Source organism: Catharus ustulatus, chromosome 6 (genome assembly GCF_009819885.2).
Source record: "Catharus ustulatus isolate bCatUst1 chromosome 6, bCatUst1.pri.v2, whole genome shotgun sequence".
Classification (NCBI taxonomy): Eukaryota; Metazoa; Chordata; class Aves; order Passeriformes; family Turdidae; genus Catharus; species Catharus ustulatus.
This window is the reverse complement of record NC_046226.1, coordinates 10925729-10949024: the sequence shown is the minus strand read 5'-3', so window position 1 is coordinate 10949024 and position 23296 is coordinate 10925729. Positions and strand designations below refer to the sequence as shown.

General features: G+C 41.6%; 1 protein-coding gene across 15 annotated transcripts in view; it reads left to right on the top strand.

The window, feature by feature from the left end:
• TRAF3 (TNF receptor associated factor 3) overlaps positions 1–18153 on the top strand; it is a 69675-nt gene extending 51522 nt beyond the window's left edge. For 14 of the 15 annotated variants that reach the window (XM_033062335.1, XM_033062333.2, XM_033062328.2 and 11 more), the window contains 3 exons: positions 4028–4168; positions 9040–9214; positions 10410–18153. In XM_033062335.1, coding sequence (XP_032918226.1) covers positions 4028–4168; positions 9040–9214; positions 10410–10981 — 888 coding nt within the window. In that variant the 3' untranslated portion in view covers positions 10982–18153. The remainder of the gene's footprint in view (positions 1–4027; positions 4169–9039; positions 9215–10409) is intronic. The other variant, XM_033062338.2, reaches the window with a different exon arrangement.
• Positions 18154–23296: the final 5143 nt, after the last annotated feature.

The following is a 23296-nucleotide window of genomic DNA, read 5'->3' as shown; positions in this document are numbered from 1 at the left end:
CTTGCTCTCCAAACTTAAAGACCTGCACAGGTTAATTAAATTAAATATACTGTAGCTCATGGGCATGATGATATCTGCTTTAGTGCTAGACCAGCATGAAGTCCATGTTGCAGTGTTTCCTTGGGACTCCAGGTTTTAAATTATTTGGGATTTGGGAGATGCTGGGAGTTGTATCAGCTATTATCTTGTGAATAAGCTTGAATGACGTAACCACATGTTCTGCAAATAAAATTCAGGGCTTTGATTTTAAAAATACAAAACTTCAGAACAAATTACTATTTTCTCAAATCCTTTTGCAAAAGTCTTACACAGACATCAAACTGATGTTTCTGTATTTTTAGGGGAAAGAAGATCCCAGAATAACCAAAGTATCCTACAAATGCAGGCACAAGAGTCAGGAGCCCCTTCAGACTTTTCTCAAATGAGTTCACAAGCAGCAGTTTCAGTGTAAGCTCAGTGGCCACTAGGATATGATTTCTGTCATCTCAGAGCAGATCACAAGCTAGAGTTTAAGAAACTCTGTCTAGAAGGCACATTCCCTTCTTGCCCTACAAAGATCTTTTCTGCCTGGGTCTCCAGCAAGGACATGCAGCTGCAGGAAGTGTAGTTTTGAAGCAGACATTACCTGGAACAGTGTAATATGTTTTTTGCCCCCAGTATGTTTGTCCCTGAACTGCTTGATTTGGAACTTGAAGCCTCTTAAGGAAGCCACTGAACCTGGAAGAGGTTTAATACAGGTTTTTTAAGATAGAATTTTTCTACATCTGTAGGTAGGTCCTAGTTTGACAATCCATTACATTACTTACGTTTGCTTTTGCATGTGACACTTTGCCAGTGTTGGAACTTTACATTTTTCAGTTTTGAGAGAAATAGATTCATATCTTTAGTTCGTTTTTCATTAGTCTGATTAAAACTACACAATTTATTTCACATCATAGGAAAAAACCCACGTTCCCTGTGACTTGCAGAATAGATCATGTTCCGCCTTTTGTCAGTGTCCTGAGAGGTGCTTTGTCATTTAAAAAATGCCCAGCGGTTCTATGTTTGTCTCTTACAGACCTTAGAGAATACACTTTACTCCTGTTTTATGTTGGACTTCTGTTTCAACTTTCGTTTTGGACATAACTGCTTATCATTGTATGTCCATTTTTTTTTCTTTTTACTTCCTGCTTTGTAGGCTTCTTCCTATTCATAATAAAGAGTTGAATCACTGGAAATCCCAAGCCAGTGCCAACTTACCAGAACAGCTAACCACATGTCATATGTCAGTGACTTTAGTCTAGGGAAGGGTAACAGAATGATTTGTAACTTCATTGCTGTGCTCTTTGAGGAAAAAATTAAGCAATGCACTGAAGAACAAGAGTGCAAAGTCAACTTGCCTGATGGGTGTCTCAGAAATCTTAGCCCTGCTGAAGTCAGTGGAAGTCTTTAGTTTGTATAGGGTCAGGATTTAATTTGGGATTCTCTCTGTGGTACATCTGGAGGGGAAAGGAGAAGTTGTCTTCTCCCAGTCACCTCATTCTTTAACAGTGCATGTGGAGTAGGCAAACTGGAAGTGTTCAGAGCTGCAAAGCTTGTGCTAAGTTAGGAGTTTGGTATTGAATGGTGCTGGTGGCAGAGAGTAGTAAGAGAAGGTCAGATGTAAAATCTTGAATCAGAACTTTGTGGGAGGAATTAAAATAGTGCTTTTTTCCCTCTGTAATGGTGTAGAATTGCAGACTGAACTCCCACAGTTTTGTAATGTTGGAAATAATCACTTGAATGTAACTTTGTGGCTTCATCACATTCTTGCAGAAAACTGTATAAACTGTTTTTTCTTTTTTAATATGAGACTAAAATATGGAACCTGTTTCTTGTGGCCTAAGGTTTTTTTCCATTCTTCTTTAGTAAGCAACAATAAGCAACAGCTTAATTTGAAAAATTGCTGAATAAGAGCATGCTTTTTCCTAGGCATATTTCAAATATGCCAACTAAGTAAAGGAAACTGATGCAATTTGTAATTTGATGCTGTGTTTCCTTTACCCTTTTTTAAAACTGAAGTTCCAAAGAATTATGCTGAAACCATAGTTGGGAAACTATTTAGTATTAAATTTTTTCTTTTATTCACAAATCAAAACCAAACTACAATTGCTGACTTAGCAATGACAGCTCTGTGATATTAAGGACTGCAGGACATAATTCTACTTTTCTTGTATTCTGTAAAGCTGCATGGAAAATCTCAGTGCAAGATAGACCCATGTTTTATAACTTGTACAAAAATGGAAATACAATTCTTAGTGACCCAGAGCACAACTGCCTTGTGATTGGGAGGCCTGAGGAGGAAACAGTAAGAAAAGGGAAATGTAAAGATCACAATTAACTATAGAACTCTGATTCATTAAGGAAATGGAGGATGCAAAAAAATGAAGTATCCATCCAGCAGATCTTAAATAACTGGGAGGCAGATGTACTGGTTTAAATTTAAGCTTGTTCTTGAAAAATTTTTCTACTACCAAGGCATGAATTCCTTCAGCCTCAATATTGCTTCTCTCTCTGCACTGACAAACTTAGCTTTGTCTCATTTCTGTTGCGTTTCTTTTGCCAGTTTTTCCATGTCTAAAGTACGGAACCAAACTATGTGTGTATATGCACACACACTGTACTGTACTATACTGAAAAGTAATGCCCACACATATGTTATGGTATCTCTGTGATTTTGAGCCCCTGTCTAATGAACTTGCTGAATGGCTGTGGACTTGGACAGTCCTTTGTCTAGTTTAGGCTGGTTCAGAGATTTTAGATTAATTACTTTTTCAAGCAGCTGGGTTCTGCTAGGAATGCAGTGACACATATGGGATTGGTGATGGTGTCTGATTAGGGGGCAGTTAGGGGGGTGGAATTCTGCGGTGGCACCCACATCAGTGGTGAAGATGGCCTAATCTCAAATTAGCACCTCTAATAGAGGCCAGGGAGTAGACTTTTTTTGAGAACATGAAACATCCAAGTAATTGGTCATGATGCGAAACATTTATCAAGATTTTTTTGGGTCTTAAATGGTGCTGTGTCATATCCGTATAAAGATCTATCTGTGGAATAGTCAGGGCATGTCCAAACATCATCTTGTGCCAAGTGTTTGTTTTTTACATTTTTACTGCTGAATGATCTTGCCTGGGGAAAAGCTACATTTTTCAAAAAAGCAATACAGCACCACCAAGCAGCCCCCTTCTCCAAACCACATTAATGAACAAGCAGTGAGCAGCGTGACAGAAAATATTTACTGTATTACTTTCATCCCCAAGGAGATATATAATACGATATTCTTTTAACAAGGCTCATGTTTTAAAAGCAGAATGAGTCACTAATGAATAAATTCATAAAACGTCAGTACAGAGAGAGAATATAATTCACAGCCTGTAGCTCTTTGGTCTTTTTTACTAGTAGGCACCATTGGATTGTCCTTCAAATGCACGGATCCCTTCTGTATTCACTCATTTCAAGAGTTTTCATCACCACCACATTCTTTTAAGTCAAGTCATGCAGATGTTTTTCTTTAAATTTGCTGTAGATCAGGACGGATTGGAGTAGGTGGAGAAGATTACTGTTCCCTGACCAACCAGCTCAGCTTGTCTCAGGTGTCCCTCCTGTGCAGGGCTTGAGTTCTTAACACCAATTTAGAGTGAATTAGGTTGTTTCTTCCAAACTCCAAGCAACTCCCAAGTCAGTTGGTGGAAACCAGGAAACCAAGCCATTAAACAAGAAGTGAATAAAGAAAATGTTACATTTAGACAAGTTCTTTGCTGGTTTTGTGTCCCATCTGCACTTTCTTAACCCAAAGTTGTATCAATGCCATACATTGGAAGTGCAAAAATAGCTATCAGAAGGTTGGAGTTTATTTATTTATTTATTTTTTTATTTATATATATGCAAGACATGGAGAGAGCTTTTATTGGGATCTTATCTCTTTCATGTGTTTAAGATAGTTTTAAACTAACAAAGTTATAGGTATTTTAATAAACTTTGGCAGGAGTAATTGTAGAATTTTTTCCAGGTGGCCTTGCTCCAGAATGAAAGTTTGGAAAAGAACAAGAGTATACAAACTTTACATAATCAGATTTGTAGCTTTGAAATAGAAATTGAAAGACAGAAGGAAATGCTGCGGAATAATGAATCTAAAATACTTCATTTACAGGTAAGAAATATAGAATCTCCCCATTAAAGCAGAAATGGTAGTAGCTTCTGTTCTGTGCCTTTACACTTCTGAAGTGAGGTGGTCTAATTGAAAAAGGGGGGGAGAGATTTTACATTATTAGAGAGCCATTCTGATTTTTTTTCTTCTGGTTTGTTATGTTTAAAAGGGTAAGATACTTCATTAAACTAAAGCCTATGTTAAAACAAAAAATAAAATTTAAAAAGGGAAAATAGTGAAAACAAATGAGAAATCTTATATGAAGAATCATTTATTTATTTTTACTTAAAAATCTACTTAAGGAAGTCTCACTGAAGGGCAAGATTAGCACCTTAAAATTGTCAAGTGTTACGCATATTTCTTTTCCACTTGTTGGTATTTGAAAAAATATGAATCATGAGTGAGATCAGTCTGGTGTGGATTTAATTCAAATATAGCATAATCAATTTGAATACATTTTTTAAAAATCCACATTTCTGTTTTCCTTCTGAGGAAAATTTATGCAGTTATTCCTTTGCTCATGTCTCTGAGTTTCATGTTCTGTGTTTTGAATGACCTGGCCACAAGCCAGCATGAAACTAGAAATCCTCTGGATGCCCTGGCATGGTGGTTAGCCCAAGCTGAAATTCCTTGCTCTGTATTCAGAGCTCACTTGGAATGTGGGTGCTGGGAATTTTTATTAGCTTGCATGATACTAACCACAATTAGGGAAACCTCAGGAGATATTTAGCAAGCAATTGTGGAGGTATCATTTACACATTAATGTAGTATGTCTGCTGCTAAAATATCAGATACCTGTTGTAGCATCCCCCTTAAAGGAATGTAAATAAAATTATCTTTTTCATTTACTATTCACTTCACATATTAACTGCAAATGTTGATAACTCAAGAAAGATAAAGGCCTCCAAACCAGTGTGTGGCTAAATTTCAAAGGGTGGCACATTCAGGAGCTCAGATCCTGGAAACCCTCGATGATGGTTTATAAGGAAATCTTCAAGTTTGGCAGCTGTAACATTTTTCCTTACATCAGTAATTTCTTTCCATGACCTGCCCACTTAGTAATCAGCTCAGCCTGCCTTAGTCATTGTTACTTGTCTGATGATAGTCTGGGATATGGCTGCCTGCTTGCAGTATTGCATTCTGACACTGGGGAGCTAATCCTGGGATGTAGTGATATTGCTGATTGAATCTACCAGGAGGTAAGTTAATTTGTAAGCCTGGAGTTCTTACACATGCTGTCTCAGTGGCCAGCAATGAGAGTGGAAATTGAAAAAACATAGAGTTTTTCATTATTGTCTTAAATGACAGATTGCAATATCTTTTTCCGTGAGCTGTAAGTGTTAGCAAAATCAATTTTCAAATGGTTGGTTTTGGAAAAAAGAAAACCCCAAACCACTATAAAGCAGCAGATTCCAACAGGTGGCTTTATGGTGGTAATAAGTACTGGAGAAAATGTTTTGCTCTTTTTTCTTTTTCTTTTTTAATTTTTATTTTTCCCCCCCTGCTCTTTACTTCCTCTTGCCAGCTATTCCAATTTAGTTATTTTAAGCCAAACTGTATTTCAAAGCTATTTCAACCTGATTCCTTCCACTTAGCAGAATTTCCTGGTTCAGTCTTATTGTTAAGGGTATCCTGGATACACACTTCAATGTTTTTTCCTGGACAACATGATCAGCCTCCTTCTGTTGCCCACCAGGAGTGGAAGGAATTAGTTGCCTTTTGTGAGCCATTCCTTTCCTGAGTTGTGTTGAGCAGCCCTGCACTAACAGATACTGCACTAACCAGGTCAGGTCTGGGCAAGGACTGTTTGCTTAGTCCCCCAAGACCTACAGATGCTACTGATGTCTAGTACAGCTGCAGTGTTGGCTGTCAGGTGACCTTTTTTGGGGAGTGGCAGCAGCATCACTGAGCATCATCTGCACTGGGAGGCATCAGACACAACCAGTGTAAATGCATCCAGGCAGTCTGGGCACTGGCAGGAACCTCAGCCTAGGGGTGTTTTGTTTTCAGATGAGTTTTATATATATTAGTCTCTAGGGGAAGTGTTTTTACCAAGAGGGTGTGATGCGTTTTTTGGCTGCTGCCACTTTCACGTGCAGTGTCCAGTCTTTCATATGGAAATGGAAGCATGTGAGTAAGCCATTGTAAGGGGAGAGGGGACGTGAAGTGCTGAGGGACAAAAGAAGCAGTGACCTCATGAAGATAAAATGATTTGCTGAGTAATACCTTCCTTCAGAAGAGAAGGACACGTGATTTCTTTCCCAAGGCAAGCAGTACCTTTTCTAGTCTGTTCTTTAGCTTTTCAGTTTCGCCCTATCAGTTGCAGTGGAAAGGTCATTACAGCTCTTCAATTCCTCATGACATTTTCTCAAATTCTTTTAGTAAGTATAGTGCTAAAATTCTGGAAGTTGTTAGAAATACTAAACAAAACCCCATGTGAAAATCAACATCAAAAGGAGCTCACAATGGTTTGCCAAGCACATAACTCGGGATTAATGATCCGGAGAGGTCAGTTGCTAGAATGAAAAGCGCATGCAGAAAATTTATAACTACTTGAAAATTTATGAGTACAGTGTGAAACATCTGTGTGCTTTCTAATGGAATAATTAGAGTGAAAATCTCCACTGCTGCATTAAATTCAGATTTAGTACATCAGTATCTCCCAGCAGGAGGGAGGTTGGCTCCCTGTAGGGTAAAAAGATAGAGATTCCACTGCTTTTAAAAAATTAAATAGAGGTCTTATTTCTGATTATTTTATATCTCTTGAATTCTCATGTCAAGCTAGATAAAAATGCTGCATATTTTCCAATGCGAAGCAGAAGCAGCTAAACCAGAATTGGTTGTGCATATACAAAGGTAGAATGTTGAACAGGGTGGTGGAGAGAAATGGGTCCCTGATAACAACTTTGGGTAACCTTCTCCCAAAAGAATAGCTTAAAATTCTTCTGCATGTTTAGCACTTCCCCAGTTCATGTAAGAACGTGATCATTTATTTTGTTTGATGCTGTTAGTCCAAAGAAATGCAAGCTGTGAGCACTGTGCAAACCCCAGCCATGTTACTGTTCCTGCCTTGGAGAGTTCATGTTTGGTATGAGTAAAGGAAAAATATCAGACTTGGGCATATTTTGAGTTACTTTTGCATGTTAACTATGAGCTAGTGGCCAAATGCTTTGGTTCTGCTCTCATAACATGCATTCAGGCCATGCTGTGGTGTTTTTCCTTACATATATGGCTAAGAGCCCTTCCCTGCTCTGTTGTCTGATTACCATCAGCCCAAGTGGGAGGGTGTGACTGTGTTGGTAGGTGGTGTTTCATAAGTTCAGGCAAGCTGCTTCATACATTTACTGGGTCCATACCCCTAGCATTTATTATTCAGTGCACAGCTTTCCTTCACAAAGCCCTAATTCTGGAAGTCAGAGATACATAAATTGTTTTAAAACATGAGCACAGAAATAAATAGTTAATCCTGAAATATGTTCAATTGCTCAGTGGTTTTGAGACAAAAAATAAGACTCCTAGAACCTGATTTTGCTAGCTGGCTCATCAAACTGACAACCTTCAATTAAAGGTTGCAGACTTTCAGTCTAACTGAAACCACGTGATTAAAAGCAAATGGCTCAAAGGGAGATGGAGGTTGCATGAGGCAGAAGGGTTTTCCCCATGAGTGGGAATCACTGAATCCACATGGCTAACCAGAAGGCAAATGCAAAGTTAATTTATTTTCTTATTTTGTACTCAACTGCCACTTTATTGCTGTGAAGAAGTTAAAAACAATTTTTACATTTTTTGGCTCTTAGTGATCATGAACTATAAAGCTATAGATTTGGAATTTAACTGTAGGTGGTAGCAAAAGTAGTTTCTTCTCTCAGATATTTTTGTTATCATTTAAACTTCACAAGTGATTATAGGGTTCTGGCTAAAATTCCTGCTAGTCCAAATTAGATGTGATAATGTGAAGTGCTGTGTATTTCTTGCATCAGATTTGAGATAGACTGGGAAATATGTTCCTTATATTTGTAATATACTAAGGTGCTTGCAATGTCCCTCTTTCAGAGAATACTGGCCTTTCTGTCTTTTTCTTTCTTGAGTGATACCTTTAATGCCTTTCTAAAATCAGCTGGGCTATTTTTTTGTTTATTTTCTTAAAAAGATTTAACTGAAAATACCTTCAAAATGCATGGGTTATTGAGTTTAGGAAGTAAGAGTGGGAATTTTAAAGGTACTTAAGGAGCAGAAGTGGTTGTTTTGCTTATATTCTTGAGGTCTTCTGATACAGTTATGGGCACATTATAACTTAGGCTTTTATGACTGATTTATGTGAGCTGGGAGCTTGCACATGTGTGTACTCATGTTCCATGTGTGCAAAAATAATGATGTTTTCCTGGAGGCATAAGTTATTTTGCTGTAAACAAATGTAAACCTGTGCACATGGGCAGCCATTTGATCCACACCACAGGAAATTGTGCCCATACTTTGTTGCTTAAGTACAGTCAGATAAAACCCAACAAGTATCAGCCCATAATACCAATATAGAGACATTCAGAAAATTGTTCTTACATTGAAAGGTTTAAAAAAAAAACCAAAATCAAACTATCTTAGACAAGAGGTACACATGAACAAGTCCCTTTTTAAAAATAAGCCTATTGCTAATTCTGACAGTGCTCTACCTATGTAGAACTAAATATTTTTAAAGGTTTCATAAATTCCTGGGCTATTCTTTTAAATTTTCAAGGTTTTTGTTAGTAAAATATTAGACATAAGCAAAACCTGTTTATATTGGAATTCAGTCTTATTACCAACGTATAATCTTTGTTTAATTTGCATGAATCAACGTCTTTGTGTTATTTTAACTCGTATGCTATTATTTTATAAAGCGAGTGATAGACAGTCAAGCAGAGAAACTCAAAGAACTGGACAAAGAAATCCGTCCCTTCCGACAGAACTGGGAGGAGGCTGACAGCATGAAGAGCAGTGTGGAATCCCTCCAGAACAGAGTGACTGAGCTGGAAAGTGTTGATAAGACTGGAGGGCAAGGAGCTCGGAATACAAGTGAGTGTAAGCACAATGGGCTGAGGTGCTGTTGAGAGGAAAACGGTGTCCCTTGAGTGGCACTCCCATTGTGACTTTTATAGGGAAACATCAGTAATGCTGATGCTTCTGATTTCTGAGTAGGAGATTGTGTATTTCATTTGTTGGTGGTGTGGCATTGCTTCCATGCTTTTTCTTAGGCTTGATTCTTGTCTTCTGTTTTGTTTTATTGACTCTTGTCTTGACTGCATTGTTAGCTCATTATAAACAGTTTCTTAATTGATCTTTGATAGCTAATAGCTTTCAGCAACTTCTTTAAATATAGTCTTGGTGTATTGGCATCTTTTACTACTGTTCTCCCCTGTGAATGGACCAGTATGGTTATCCACCTGAAACTACCCATCCTAATTCTGTTAGACAGGTGTATTTGATCCTAAGAAAACTGAAATCTGCTAAAGAATAATGTCGTTGTGCTTCTGAATAAAGACTGGAGTGCAGCAGGACAGTGTAAATTATATGCAAGCATTTAAATTATTGTGACAGAGAACATTTAAATAGACCTATATTAGGTAAACCTGCCTTATGAATTCATCTGCTTCTCAGTATTGTGTGTTGGCCAATTTTGCCAGTAGCAAAACAAAAGAGTAACATGGAAGGGAAGGGGGACACAGAAAATATAGCCCTCCCTCCAGACTAAATAAATAACCATATAATACTGATCTAAGCTTAAATTTTTTGGGTTTTTTATGAAGAACTTTAGACTCTGTAACAGCACCGTACTTCTGAGACAAATAGTGTCTATAAAAAGAATGTTTTGAGTGATCAGGAATGCTTCTGAATTTCAGAGGGATTACATAAGATATGTAACTGCTTCCAAGGTCTTACCTGCTAAATAGCAATCTTCAGATAAGATTGTCTCCTTTTAAAAAATGAAAGCCTCTAGTTATACTGTTTAGTGACCAGGAAAAATCTGTTAGATGATTTGAATGTTTGACTCTACTGCATGTATGATTAATGCCCACGTTTGTAAAGATCCCAGCTAACCTAGATACAGGCAGCAAATTAGAGCCTGTAGAAATTGCTTCATCACTGGCCAAATGCTCTTGGGTTGTCGAGGAGGAAAGTGTTTTCATACACAATAGTGGCACTGGTGATTGATTTTCAGAGTCTTTAGTAAACAGCAGGTTTCTCACCCCATCCTTTGTGTTTGTGGCAGGCCTGCTGGAGACCCAGCTGAGCAGGCACGACCAGATGCTGAGCGTTCACGACATTCGGCTGGCTGACATGGACCTCCGCTTCCAGGTCCTCGAAACTGCGAGTTACAACGGAGTGCTGATTTGGAAAATCCGCGATTATAAACGGCGGAAGCAGGAAGCAGTCATGGGGAAGACTCTGTCCTTGTACAGCCAACCCTTTTATACTGGATACTTTGGCTACAAGATGTGTGCCAGAGTTTACCTGAATGGAGATGGCATGGGAAAGGGGACGCACTTGTCTCTGTTTTTTGTCATAATGCGCGGAGAATACGATGCTTTGCTTCCTTGGCCCTTCAAGCAGAAAGTGACTCTCATGCTCATGGATCAGGGACCGTCTCGACGCCACTTGGGAGATGCTTTCAAGCCAGATCCAAACAGCAGCAGTTTCAAGAAGCCAACTGGAGAAATGAACATTGCATCTGGCTGCCCAGTCTTTGTGGCTCAAACTGTTCTAGAGAATGGAACATATATTAAAGATGATACTATTTTTATTAAAGTCATAGTGGATACATCGGATCTACCAGACCCCTGACATACACTGAGGGAGGCGGATTAAACAGAAGGCAACTCCGTTTGGGGGTTTTATATCAGTTTGTCTTCAATCAGAGGTCCTAAAGCTCACAGAACCACCTTGTGGAACAGATGGAAGAGTTTGAAGGCATAACTGCATAGGGTCCAATTGCGAAAGTAGCAACACATTAAGAAATCATACCATGGTATATTTTTTAATAGAACTAGCAACACTTGAGCTCTGAAGAATCACTTATCCCTCATCAGGATAGTGATTATGGTCAGAGAGGATTTTTTTTAACTTATTAATGATCTAGTCAATTGGAGGTGAAAAGACATATACAGTATGTGCTGAATCAATTACTGACTTTTATTTCTTTTAAGCTAGAATACAAGAAAAACCCTTCACACGTGGGCTAGCTGGAAATTGTCAGCATGTTAAAAGAAGATGAAGTAATGTTGCAATTATGGTATTCTTTGAACAACTGAGGTGCAATCTTGTCTGAAATATAGTATATTGTCTTTTTAAGGCCTCATCTGGTCTCTGTTTTAATAATTACTTTGTCAGAAGATCTTGGAAAAGTATCCATGTCTTCTCAAAAGTATCTGAATCAAAATCATATTTTTATTTAAAGTTCTATTGTTACAGAAAACATTTTATTTTAAAACTGTTGATAGACTGATATTTCTTGGAAGAAAAAATAGAAGATATCAAACACTGGTTATCACTTGTGATAGGAAAAAAAAACTATTCAATTCTGTTATTTCTCTTTAGAAATGTAAACCTACAATATATGTCGTAGTTAATGACACTATTTCAAAATTAAGGAAAAATCACTCATGGATGCTGTGCATCATTATCAGATTTATAATTGTTTTCACCCTAAAATAGGGCATTTGTTGAACTTTGGAGTTCTAAACGGAATCCTGTACATTTTTTAAAGTTCTGCCCCATGCTTTCCAATCAAGCTATATATGTTGCACATTATGCTGTCAGCAGTATATAGTATTTTCAGTATTGGGGAGGAGGATTAGTGCTGAAAAAAAGCCTCTATGTTTGTTCTGTACTAGCAGCCATTGCTTCAAGACAAACCAGCAATGTCTTAATACAGTGATGGTGGCTTGCATGCATACATGTGCCTTAGATGTGCTGTGCTGCTTATAAACCATAGCTTTTTATTCAGATTAATTCTGATATCTGAAATGGTAGTTTAATTGGACTTCAGGCATAATGTTTACCCTTGTCTTCAGAGCCCTTAGGTACCTTGCAATGTTCGAAACAGAAGCCAAAGCCCACTCCTTTGGCTTCTGCAGCTTCTATGACTTGGCCATGGTGGAATTCATCCTATTGAGGTGCCAAAACGTTATGCTCAGTGCTCCTATGGAGCTTGGTCTAGACAGTCTCCATGGCCACTGTGAAGGCAGGCAACATTTTTCCTCTAATGCCTGTGGCTGTAAGATGGCATCACTTGAAACGAATCCATCTGAGAACTCTGGGGCTGTGAATATGGATGCTCGTGGCAGCTTCTCGTAGCATCCTAATGGGGAATGCATGGGCTTCTTTCTTGTAACAGCCTGAACTGTAGTGGAAAGCATTTGCTAGCCCTGAAACATGCTGATTGCAACCTGCTGTGTTCATCTGCTTCTCTTTAATAGCCTGTGACAAGCAAGTCCAGAGACACAGCCTGACTGTGGTGCTCTTTAAAATCCTGCTTAAGCAGAGCAGGCTTGCACCACTGTGTTTTCAGCCTTCATGGGCTTGAAAAAAACTATTGCATCTCAGCCTTTAATGTCAGGCTCTGTCAATTTTCTGCTTTTTTGAGGCATAGTCACAATTTTTGTCTAAGGTGCAGTTGAATTCATGCCTTTGTATTTCAGCTTGTCTTTGCCGTTGTCTTTTTTGGCTGTGCCTTCACACACAGTGCCTGCAAGAAGTATTTATGGATATACAATGCATGCTAAGTGGTCTTCATGGGTTTTCCAGGCACCTGCTAGAATACTGCCTGCTGCTGACAGTCCTGACTATCAGCAGCACCTTGTCTTCCTTTTCTTGCCTTCCATTGTCCGGGTACTGTACTCCCTCTATGGTACGTGGCTGTCAACAGGTGCAAGCTCATTATGGAGGCACGTGCTAGCATTTCATTTCTAGCACGGAAGGAGGATGTTCTGCACAAGAGACAAATATCTATAGATATACCTGCATCTATATCTCTAGATATAATTGTATGGCACTTGCAGTTTTATGCAGGCTGCATAAGTAAACCCATCACTTACGCTTTAGGGCGAAGGTTCGCTCAACTTGTGTCATTTTAATAATTGTGAATGTAGGCAGCTGAGCTTTTGTGTTTGTGCATCACAGAATTTTACTGAAGACAGGATTCCCAAGTGGAAATGTCCAAAGGACTCTCCTCCCATTGCTAATGCATGTCTTGTAAAATTAAACGAAACCGTTTGGCCATCTCAAAACACTTTATATCCTGTTTCAATCTGGGACTTGGAGGAGATTTTGAGTATAAGCAGGGCCCAGCATATTCTGCAGATTTGTGACTACAGTTTCCAACTTCTGTGACAGAATTGCGCTTCTAAATCCAAGCTCTTTAAAAGAGGAGGAAAAAAAGCATTTCCAGCCTTGGTGATTGAAAGAGGACTTTGAAACATGTGAATGTGTAAACCAATAGGGAAGTCTTCCTGAGTCTGCACACAGCCTAAACTAGTAGCTTTAAGAGATCTGAATATCTCGTCTTGGTGGGATATTGACTCAGAAACTTCACAGAGAAGTTTAAATATGAACACTGCTAACTATCTAAATGCCGATCACTGTAGCAGAAACATCAGTCACTGTTGTATTTCACAGATCTCTATGCTGCTTTCCACATCTCCCAAGTGCCAAAAGCACCAGCTGCCAGAATCTTCAGCTTCACTTGGGCAGCTTTTATAATGCAGTAATGTGCTATCGATATAAAAATATTTTTGCATATGTGCTTTTTATCACAGTTAATAAAACAGAGGCCTACTGCACTTATTTTTTAAAACTACATGAAGCTGCCAGAGAATTTCCAGTTTGCCAACCCTGCGTACTGTGAAATCCAGGATCTTGCTACACAAATGTAGACACCGCCTGCTGTGGAATACCTGAAGCCTTGACTGTAACACCCCTTTCTCCGCAGAACTCACAGGCATCTCTGTAGAGTTCTTACTGTGTACATAGAAATCGGTTTCCTCTGCTTTCCAGCAAGGAGTATGTAGCATTTTGTGAAAACAAGGCCACTGTATATTCTCTAAGTTGAAAGGAAAAGATACCTGGTGCTTTACTCAACACTTTTAAGTTATTTAACTGTTTCTCTCATCGCTGAAATGCCCTTTATCCTTTTTCTCTTTGCTCCTGACTGAGATATCCCAAGTTTTCTAGGGACTCTCTGTTTAAAGTGATTGATGGGACAGCACCCTGCCCCCAGGTATACTCCTGAATCCTGGCAAACTCCTGGGGGTGCCACTAGTGCGAGGGGGTCCCAGAGTACTCTCATTGCTTTGAACAGAGTTTGTTCAGTGGAACCATATTGTCCTCTACTTAGTAATTCTTAGCAGCACACAGCTGAAGTCTCTTGCTGAAGTCTCTTTCTTCACGGTGATGCTCTGAGTTGTGTACAAGCCTCTTCCGTTTCCACTTCCTCTAGGGAGATTCCAGTGTGTGACAATCTGGATGTTGCCCTTTGTGTATACTCTTCAGCACAGAGTGAGTGCACCTGTTACCTAGAAAGTCTTGAATCCTAAACAGGATGAAACTATTTGGGTGTTTAAAGACCAGCCTGCAGTTACGATGCATGACCATGTCTGCATTGCTTCTCTGAGCTAATTAATTGGGGTCTTGTTTCAGTTACTGTCTACACGGTACACCTTCAACTGCTGACTTACAATATGCAATGTTGATTTCAGCCTTGTACTGTAAATGTTGCTCTTCACAAAGAGAATGTGCAATAGGAAAAGGGAATAGTGGGTGGCATACTTTTGATGGAAAAAGCACGCTAGATTTTTTTAAAGATGAAAAAAAATGAAATGCAGTTTATTTCCTTTTCTTGTGGTGTTTTCTACTTGGAAAAGGAAAGATGAAGATATGTGCCTGTTTCTGTGCCTAGTGAATTTCTCAAATGCAAAGGTGTGATAGAGATTTGTGTTAGCTGGGATTTAAGTGTTGAACCCATGAATGTTAGATTGTGAATGTATCGCTTCTGTTTCCTCAGTTTGCCACGATTATGGCTTGCTGAAATGGAGTTTAAAAGCTACCACCTATTTGTATCTGTATTCCATCACCTGGGATAGGCATTTCACCAACAGTGCAGGGTGTCTGTTGATATTTTGTTTAGTTTTTAAAGCACTGGTGCTCTTTGGTCCAAGACAGAGAAGCATGTAGGGAGTGACAAGGAAAGTTGCCTGCACTGCAGAAGAGTGAAAAACATGACTGCAGTATTGATGCCTTTGATATGATTTAACTATGCAAATACACAGATAGGTGAGGGGGGAAATTCTTGGGTTGCATACCTAATCTCTTAGATTTTGCTCTGTAAATTACTTGTATGTGTGTAGGTACATACATATGCACACAGACATGCATGCACATAAATATGCAAAGTCTTTTCTTTATGTAGAAGTGATGAAACAAAACCCTTTCCTCCAACAATTGGTGCAAATATAACTTGCTGCTGCTAAGGGAGGATCTTGGCTAAGGGCAAACTTTGGTTCATATCTTTCAGGTTTGAAGACCTGTATGTAGCAAACACTTCATTTAGCTTTTCTGAAGACTTTGAATTGTAATTTGGGATACATGTTCTTCCTCATGCTTTGATAATTTGGAGATTCCTGTATTTTAAACAACTGTAGTGATGCGCAACTTTTTGATTGCAAATTATTTCCTCTACTTTGGAACAAAAAATGATTAAAAGCATCTGGACCTCTTCCCTGAAATTCCTGTCCTATTCAGTTCAATACCTTGATATTCTGGTTGACCTAGAAGTGAAAGCTACTGCAATAAAAATGATTGGTTTGGTAGTTTAATCTGAGAATAGGTTTTAATACTGTGTACATTGTATAGCAAGTGCTATTTCTCTTTTTTGGAACAAGGAAATCAAGGATGAAATGTGATTTGCCCAGAGTCACAAAAGGAATCTCCTGGAGCTGGGACTGAATGAGAGGTTCCAGTTCCCTAGTGTTATCTCTGAATCATGAGGTTTTACTCTTTTAACACATTAGTCCCTTAAAGGAACTGGAAAATTCATTGACATACCCTGAAGACCCACATCAGGACAGTAAGGGCTAGAACTAAACATTCAAGCTGTCGTGATTTGGGGTTGTACACGTGTGGTGGCCCAGACGTGCAGAGTGAAGGCCAGCACAGCATGTCAGTGTGAGTAACAGCAGCAAACGTGTGTCCTGCTCTGTTTGTTCAGAATCATCCAACAAAACCAGTCTCGTTTGATGCTCCTCCTTACTAAGGAGGGAGAATACCACTGTACAGTGAAGTGGGTTCATCTTTGTTCTACCAGTCAGTGTGACTGATCGTTTCTTTCTTGTGGGGCTTTTTCCCTTTTTCTGTAAACCAAAATCTGGAGGGCTTAATTGTTCTTTCTTGCCTCTTAATCCAGGCCTTTGCAGAGAAGCACCAGATGGGAAGGTTGTGGAAAACTTTGGACTGCTGATTCAGGGACATCCTCTTAAGATTTAGAAGGATAGAGTTATACAACACATAAGGGATCTGACTATTCCTGTTTCTCTTCTAATAAGACTGCAGCTTCTGTCTTCCATTTCATGATGTCAGTGTAGATACTAGGCTGTGTCTCTTCATTATTTTCCCTCCAAGTTAGGATTAGTTCCTTAGGGTTCAAATAAGATCTGAATTTCACAGAGAAGCACCTGAACCAAAACTCTGGATTCAAACATCCCAGACTTGATGTGGAATTCAAATCTGGATCCCAGCTCTGTGGCTTACTAACCTACCCATTCAGGGAAGGGTTTGTTGTCTCTATGTGGTGTTTGTGTTTTTGGTCCTTTGGAACTAAGCTTTTAATTTGGTTGCCAGTTCTGCAAGGACTTTTTAACTTCTTAGCGATGCCGGTGTTCACACGCTCCATTGCTGGCAGTGCGATGCGTAGTGATAAAATTTGACTCTGTCTAAGGGTTACTGAGATAAACCAGCATTATCATTCGTAAAGGTCATTTTCTTGCATAGTGTTCCGAGCTCTGTATTTGAATATAGCTCGCACCTGAAAGGACACATCTTCCAACTATGACCTGCGTCACTGGCAGAGAGTTGTGTAATCTGTACTTGTGGAATGGGAAGGTACCAGCGTCCATCGTTGCTGATGCATCGTGTGATCCACCTGTTGTGTTTTTCTTATAGCTGTTGTTCAGTTAATACTTTTTTTTTTTTTCAGTTTTATAGAAAAAAAATGGGGAAGTTCAGGATTTTTTCTACAAGGTATAAAACTCCAATGAATTAGTGGTGACTAGAGAGCTGTGGAAAATACCCCATTAGGAGATGATGGGCTAAATGTAGGTCCATTTCTCTTAGACAAGTAGGATAACCTTTAAGATGCATGGAACAACATAATAATTGGGAAAACTAGAGCTGACATTTGTTTCCAAGAAATTCTGTGAGAACTATGGAAAAGACATCAGTGATTGAGAATAATGTACAAATTAATGTGTTTGAAACTTGTGTATCCATTTCTTTAATCTCATACTCTTCAGTGAACGGTACACTTGTGTTCAGTTTTATGATCAAAAACAAAGACCAAAGAAGGCCAGCCTCATTTGATTGTGTATATTCTGCCTGTCTTAATTATCAATAGCTGTAAGGATACAGTGCAAGTGATCTGGTAACCAGTGGTTCTCGTCCTTTTCTTTTAGGGGGAAAAACAATTTTAAAATGTATAATTTATTGCTCAGCAATAACCATGTTGTTAAAATAATAATAAAAAAAGGAATTAGCAACATGTCTTAATTTCCCAATAGCATTATTATATGTTGTATTTCAGTTTACTGTATATTGTGTTTTTGTATTTATTTGTGTTTGGAGGTCTTGCTATGTCTTTTTGTGTTTAAATGCTAATAAACAAGGACAGTGTGTAAGAGTGTAGAATGCTGAACTCTGAAATGCTAAACTGTGTTATTAAAGGAAAAATAAATAAGTAGGAAATCATATTTTTTAAAAAAACGTGGTGTGTTGAATTTGAATGACTGCTGTTGACTTGCAGATGGCCAGGGTACATCATTCCTCCTGTGTGAGCCCAGTGCATGGCTGTTCTGTGCTTTGTGCTCACACACCTGATTACAGCTTTACTGTGGCATTTCCCATCCTCTGCTCAGGTAACTTGCCTTAACTTCTGTCAGAGTCTTATTTTCTGTGTGCTAACTCTGCTGGAATAAACCAGGCAATGGTGTTCATCCTAAGATCAGAGTTGAGAGCCCTGGTGCAGACAGAGTAGAAATAAATGGAATGGCTTTTCATGCATTTGTAATACACTGCTTTCCCAAAGAGCATGGGAAAGGAGAGTTGAAGCAGAGCTTAAATGTGTAAAGATGAAGAGTTGTTATTTTTTCTTCTCTTGTGTCATCAGTGACTCTTCTCAGCTCAGAAGTTCATGCCAGGTGTGTGCTTGTAGTCACTGAACGTGATGCAGTCTGTAAAAACACCTGGCAGTTCTGGAATGTGTGGAGCAATAGTATTTCCACCACGTTTCAGATTCAGCCTAGGGATGCAAACCCTGATCCCCTGGGGTGTTGTACAATATGTGCAACTTCTACTGAGCACCACTCTGTTGTTTCTTCCCTGCTGTCCCTCCCACCCCTCTCTCACTGAATCTGCAGTTTCCCTTCCTTCCCATCACTGCAGGGGTAGTACTGGGTTTAGCAATGCTGGAATGTCCTCCCTGTGCTCAGACACAAGACTACAGTGTCTTGGCAAAAGCCGCCACCACGTTGCTGGCACTGGAATATGAGAAAGACCTGGCCAGCCCATGCTGGTGTTTGGAACAGGCAGGCAGTCTGAAAGTGCTGGGCAGCTGTGTGCCCTCTGCATGCCATTGGGATGCCAGAGAAATGGCAGATGCAGGCAGGTGGGCATGGGGAGCGTGGGTCAGAAGTGCCATCCTCACCTCGAGCAGGATGTGCTGAGGTTGTTCCTTTTGTTGCTGGAAGCAGTCACTGTATGTGACTCTGCTCTGGCTGTCCTGCTCATCAGCCTTTCCACTCGCACTCCCAGCGCTGGCACCTGAGGCTGCACTGCCTGAAGCTCTTCATATCTCTGCTCTGGAGCGTGAAGGGCTGGTGAGCTTCCTGTCCTAATGAAGTGGGTTACCTTCCAGCAGAGACTCCTCCTCCCAAATTGGGGAGCTTGGTGCTGCTCAGATGTGACACTTCCATCATTACAGAGCAGCAGGATAAGCAGAGAGGAAACAAATTTGCTTTAAACTTGAAGGCAAACACTAATTCTCTTCTCAGCTCCCTGCTGCTCCTCACCCAGCAAAGAACTGTAATTGAAATGGCAAGTGGTGCCCTTCCTGGCTCCAGTGAGGCTTTACAAAAGGTTTCTCCATCATGCCAGGTCCCAGAAGGTGACTGTGAGCTTTGTGGGGTGCTTTCCCCCAGTGAGCCATCTGTACTTACGGTGACAGGAGCAGAGTGCCAGCTCTGGGAGCACCAAGAGCCAGGGAGAGCAGGGTGAGGAGCTCCTGGGCTACAGAGGGTGCTCACTGACAGGAGCACTCCCAGAGCCTGGACCTGCTGCTAGGGCCATCTCTTGGAAGAACTGCAGGGGGTTTTTTAAAAGTCTTTGGGAAGTTTTTGGGAAGTTTTCCAGTGTTTCAAACCTTTGGTTGGTTTGCTGTCTGGTAAGAAGTCAGAGGTTTTCAAAATGTTCAGTCCTGTGTATCCTGCTCCCTGTTTGCTTCGATGTGACCAAGTCGGAATTGTCTGAGGAATGGGGAAATACCCAGTGATCAAAACAAGTGGTGAAAGAGGTGATTTCCCCCAACCTTCCCCAAAGCCAGTTATTTTGTGAATCAGTTGTGTGGTTCCTTCCTGCACGCCTGGATTGAGCCCTGGAGGCTGTTCCTGTCGAGTAATGTGTCTGGCCTGTTGTTTTTCCAAAACAGGTGAAAACCCAAGTACCTTCCCTACCCCTGTTGACAAACATGGCACCTGAGGAGGCTGAGCCCACTCAGATCTCTTGCTCTTTCAAGTGGGTCTTTGGGTGAGCACTGGACCTCAGACCATGCTCTGGTGTGTTCTGTAGGCTCACAAGAATGGGGAATGGCCCAAGCCAGGAACTGAATTCCCACTGGCTGGGCTGGCAAACACAGAAAAGACCTCAGGAACTGACTCCCACCCAAGGCTGCCCCTTGGGTTAAGCAGTGTTTGGACACAGCTGTGTTTTGGCAGCATGGCTGTGTGAGTGGAGGTGGGAGCTGTCTGCAGATACTGCTGTGGACACTTTGTGCCAACGCAGAAGCATTGCAGAGATTACTTGGATTTCTACCAGGTATTTCTGCCTGGCAGGTAGGAATGACGTGCACACCCTCGGCACACCCTGTGCCACCAGCCCCACAGGCGAGGTGTGAGCCTGTCCCCAGCCATGGCTCCTTAGCAGGTATCCCTGGGGTGGGTAGGGATGGCTGGGGAAAGGTCCTTTGATTCCTGAGGTTAAAGAGAAATCCCAGCCATGGAGTGGGCTGGTTCCAGTGTGCAACTTGGCCTGGGCTCAGGGCTGAGAAGCAAACCTGGTTGCTCACACCCCTACATCCACACAGATCTCACTCCACAGCTGCTCCTTGCTGACATCCCTAACAAGAAGCTCTTGTTCCCCTGCTTCACACTACAAGATGTGAGTTGGAGCGTGGCTTCCAGGTAGCTCTGAAATCAAATGTGATCCCCTCCAGTGACTCCTCCTGCTTTGCTGCCCTGAGGGTAAGGTGGCTGTGCGGCTGCTGGAGGCCTGTAAGCGCTGTGTGAGTTCCTCTTGCTGAATTGGTGTGGAGTTCTAAAGAGGGATTTAACTCCACACATTGACTGGATATTCAGCTTCGACTCCTGACCAGCCCTGAAATGAGGCCATGCCTCTCCAGCAGCACACACATCTCCTATGCCACCAGAGACTGGTTCTGGCAGTATAGATTGTGCTGTTGCACTCAAGACAATCTTTTTTTTAAATTAAAGGAAATCCCACATGGGGATTTTCTCTGGTTGATGCTAGGAGCTGCCTGCTTTAAGGGCAGCCATGAGATAGATAACAGCTAAAGGTTGTCACCTGCCAGGGTATTTCTCCTCATTTATTTAAGCTTAGCTTCACATTCAAACCCTCAGCAGTGCTGCACTGTGCCAAGGAGACTGGCAAGCACTGAGTGCCTGGGTACAGCCCAGCTCCCAGGGGGTGGCTTCAGCACTGGGGGTTTGGAGCCAGTTTTTGGCACACCTCTGCCTTCTCCCCTCTCTCTTTTTGAGGCCATGGCATGTAATACAGTTACCACAAATTTTTCCACGCATTTAATGACTTTCTGGGGATGGTGCCATTGCTGTTTGGCTGTTTGGAGGGCTGCAGGAAGCTTGTGCTTGTGGGGGCAGTCATCTGCCTTGGGGCGTGGTGCCCACACCATCACTGCTTTGTGCTCAGCCCTGGGTCTGAGTGCTTGTACTGGGTAAAGTCCCTTGTGTTGCAGGATACAGCTTTTAAGTGGTGAGGAGAGATGCAGTTGTGCAACAGGGAAATTCTGAGAGGTGCTGGATGTGCCTGAAGGGCTTTAGGAGGTGGCTCTGCTGGCTGGCTAAGGGGAACAATGTTTTTGGCTTTGATGCCCGTTTATAACTCAGTGCTGGGAAGGCCAAGCATCCACTGAGTGCTGTTTCCCCTCTGTGGTGGTGATGCTCTTGCCCCTCCCAGGGGCATTGTGGGCAGCCAGCATGGGAGAGCAGAACAGGCAGGCAGCAAAAAGTGCTGATCTCTGCATTAGGGCAGCTGCTTTAATTTCTGGGGACTGACTTCTTCTTTTCAACTTTGCTTCACTCTCCTTGTAACCACCTGACCCAAACCTTGTTCCTGGGCAGCCTTCTGTCTGGTCCTGAGGCACAGCAGCATCCTGGGACAGTAGCAACAATGCAGGATGGAGAGGAGTGTTCTCCAGCCATGGGGAGAGACCTGCAGAGAGAGCTGGGTTATTCTGACTGGGTTATTCAGCAATGCTGCAGTGAGCACTTGGCCCCAGTAATAAATTTTGCTGGAATTTCTGTCATTCCTCTACCCTGTCCTGTCTTACCCTAATACTGGAGCAGGGACTGTCCATCTTGAGTAGGGTTTCCCAGGGATGGGGAATTTTTGAGTTCTGCCTGCTTGCCAGGTGAATTCCAGCTCATTTAAAATCAAGTATCAGCTTTGGTGGGACAAGTAGCACTGAGAAGCAGCAGTTGCAGAGTGCAGAAAGTCAAACGAAGGGTGTGGAGCACATGCCAACACACTGGGTTTCAGGGGCTGTGCACTGCTCTCTGCACAGGGTCCCATGAGCAGTTCCTCCCATCCTGGCTGTGCTGCAGGGTGCTGAGGCCGCAGACAAGCAAACACCTGCCCTCTGCACACTGCAGTCCTTTCTCCGAGCTCTTATTGCCAAGTATTCATGATTTATAATTTCCCCCCCTCTATTAAAATACAGCAGATCTCACTTGAGCCAGCATTCACCTCGAGAGTCCCCTAGGAGAGATTTGTGAGTGGTAATTAGAGTGCAGGAGCCTTTCACCTCGAGGACATCTCTCAGCATTGAGCTCCCTGGGCAGAAAGTGCTGACTGTGTTTTGGCTGATGCCCAGGCTCAGAGCTGCAGCTCTAAGGAGCTTTCTCTCCTGGCACCACAGTCTGTCTGCCAAGTTGGAAGCTAGGAAGCAGGGGGAGTATGAATGGTGGGATGGGGATGGTTTGCTTCCCACTCCTGCACTCCTAAATCCTTGCTGGTGTCAGGTGAGAGCTTCTTGTGGTCTGTGACCCTTCCACTGGATGACCCTTCCAAGAACTTCTCCAGCCTCTTCCTGGCCTCTAGTAAACCCCTGCATTCACCAATCTCTGCCCTTACCCTGCTGGTACCAGTGTCAGCTGAAGGGCAGCTGAGCCCCACTGCTCTCTCCTTGGCATGAGCCTCTGCCACCATCCATGCTCTCCCCCCGTCTTTTTCTGCTCCTAACACCCCCTTGGTGAAGACGTGGGTCTGTGCAGCACTGCTCCAAGCTGTGTCAGATGACAGGGATGGTGCAGTTCCCCTCCTGCTGTATTCCCACAGGAGCAGCGCGGGCTGTGCTGGCTAATGATC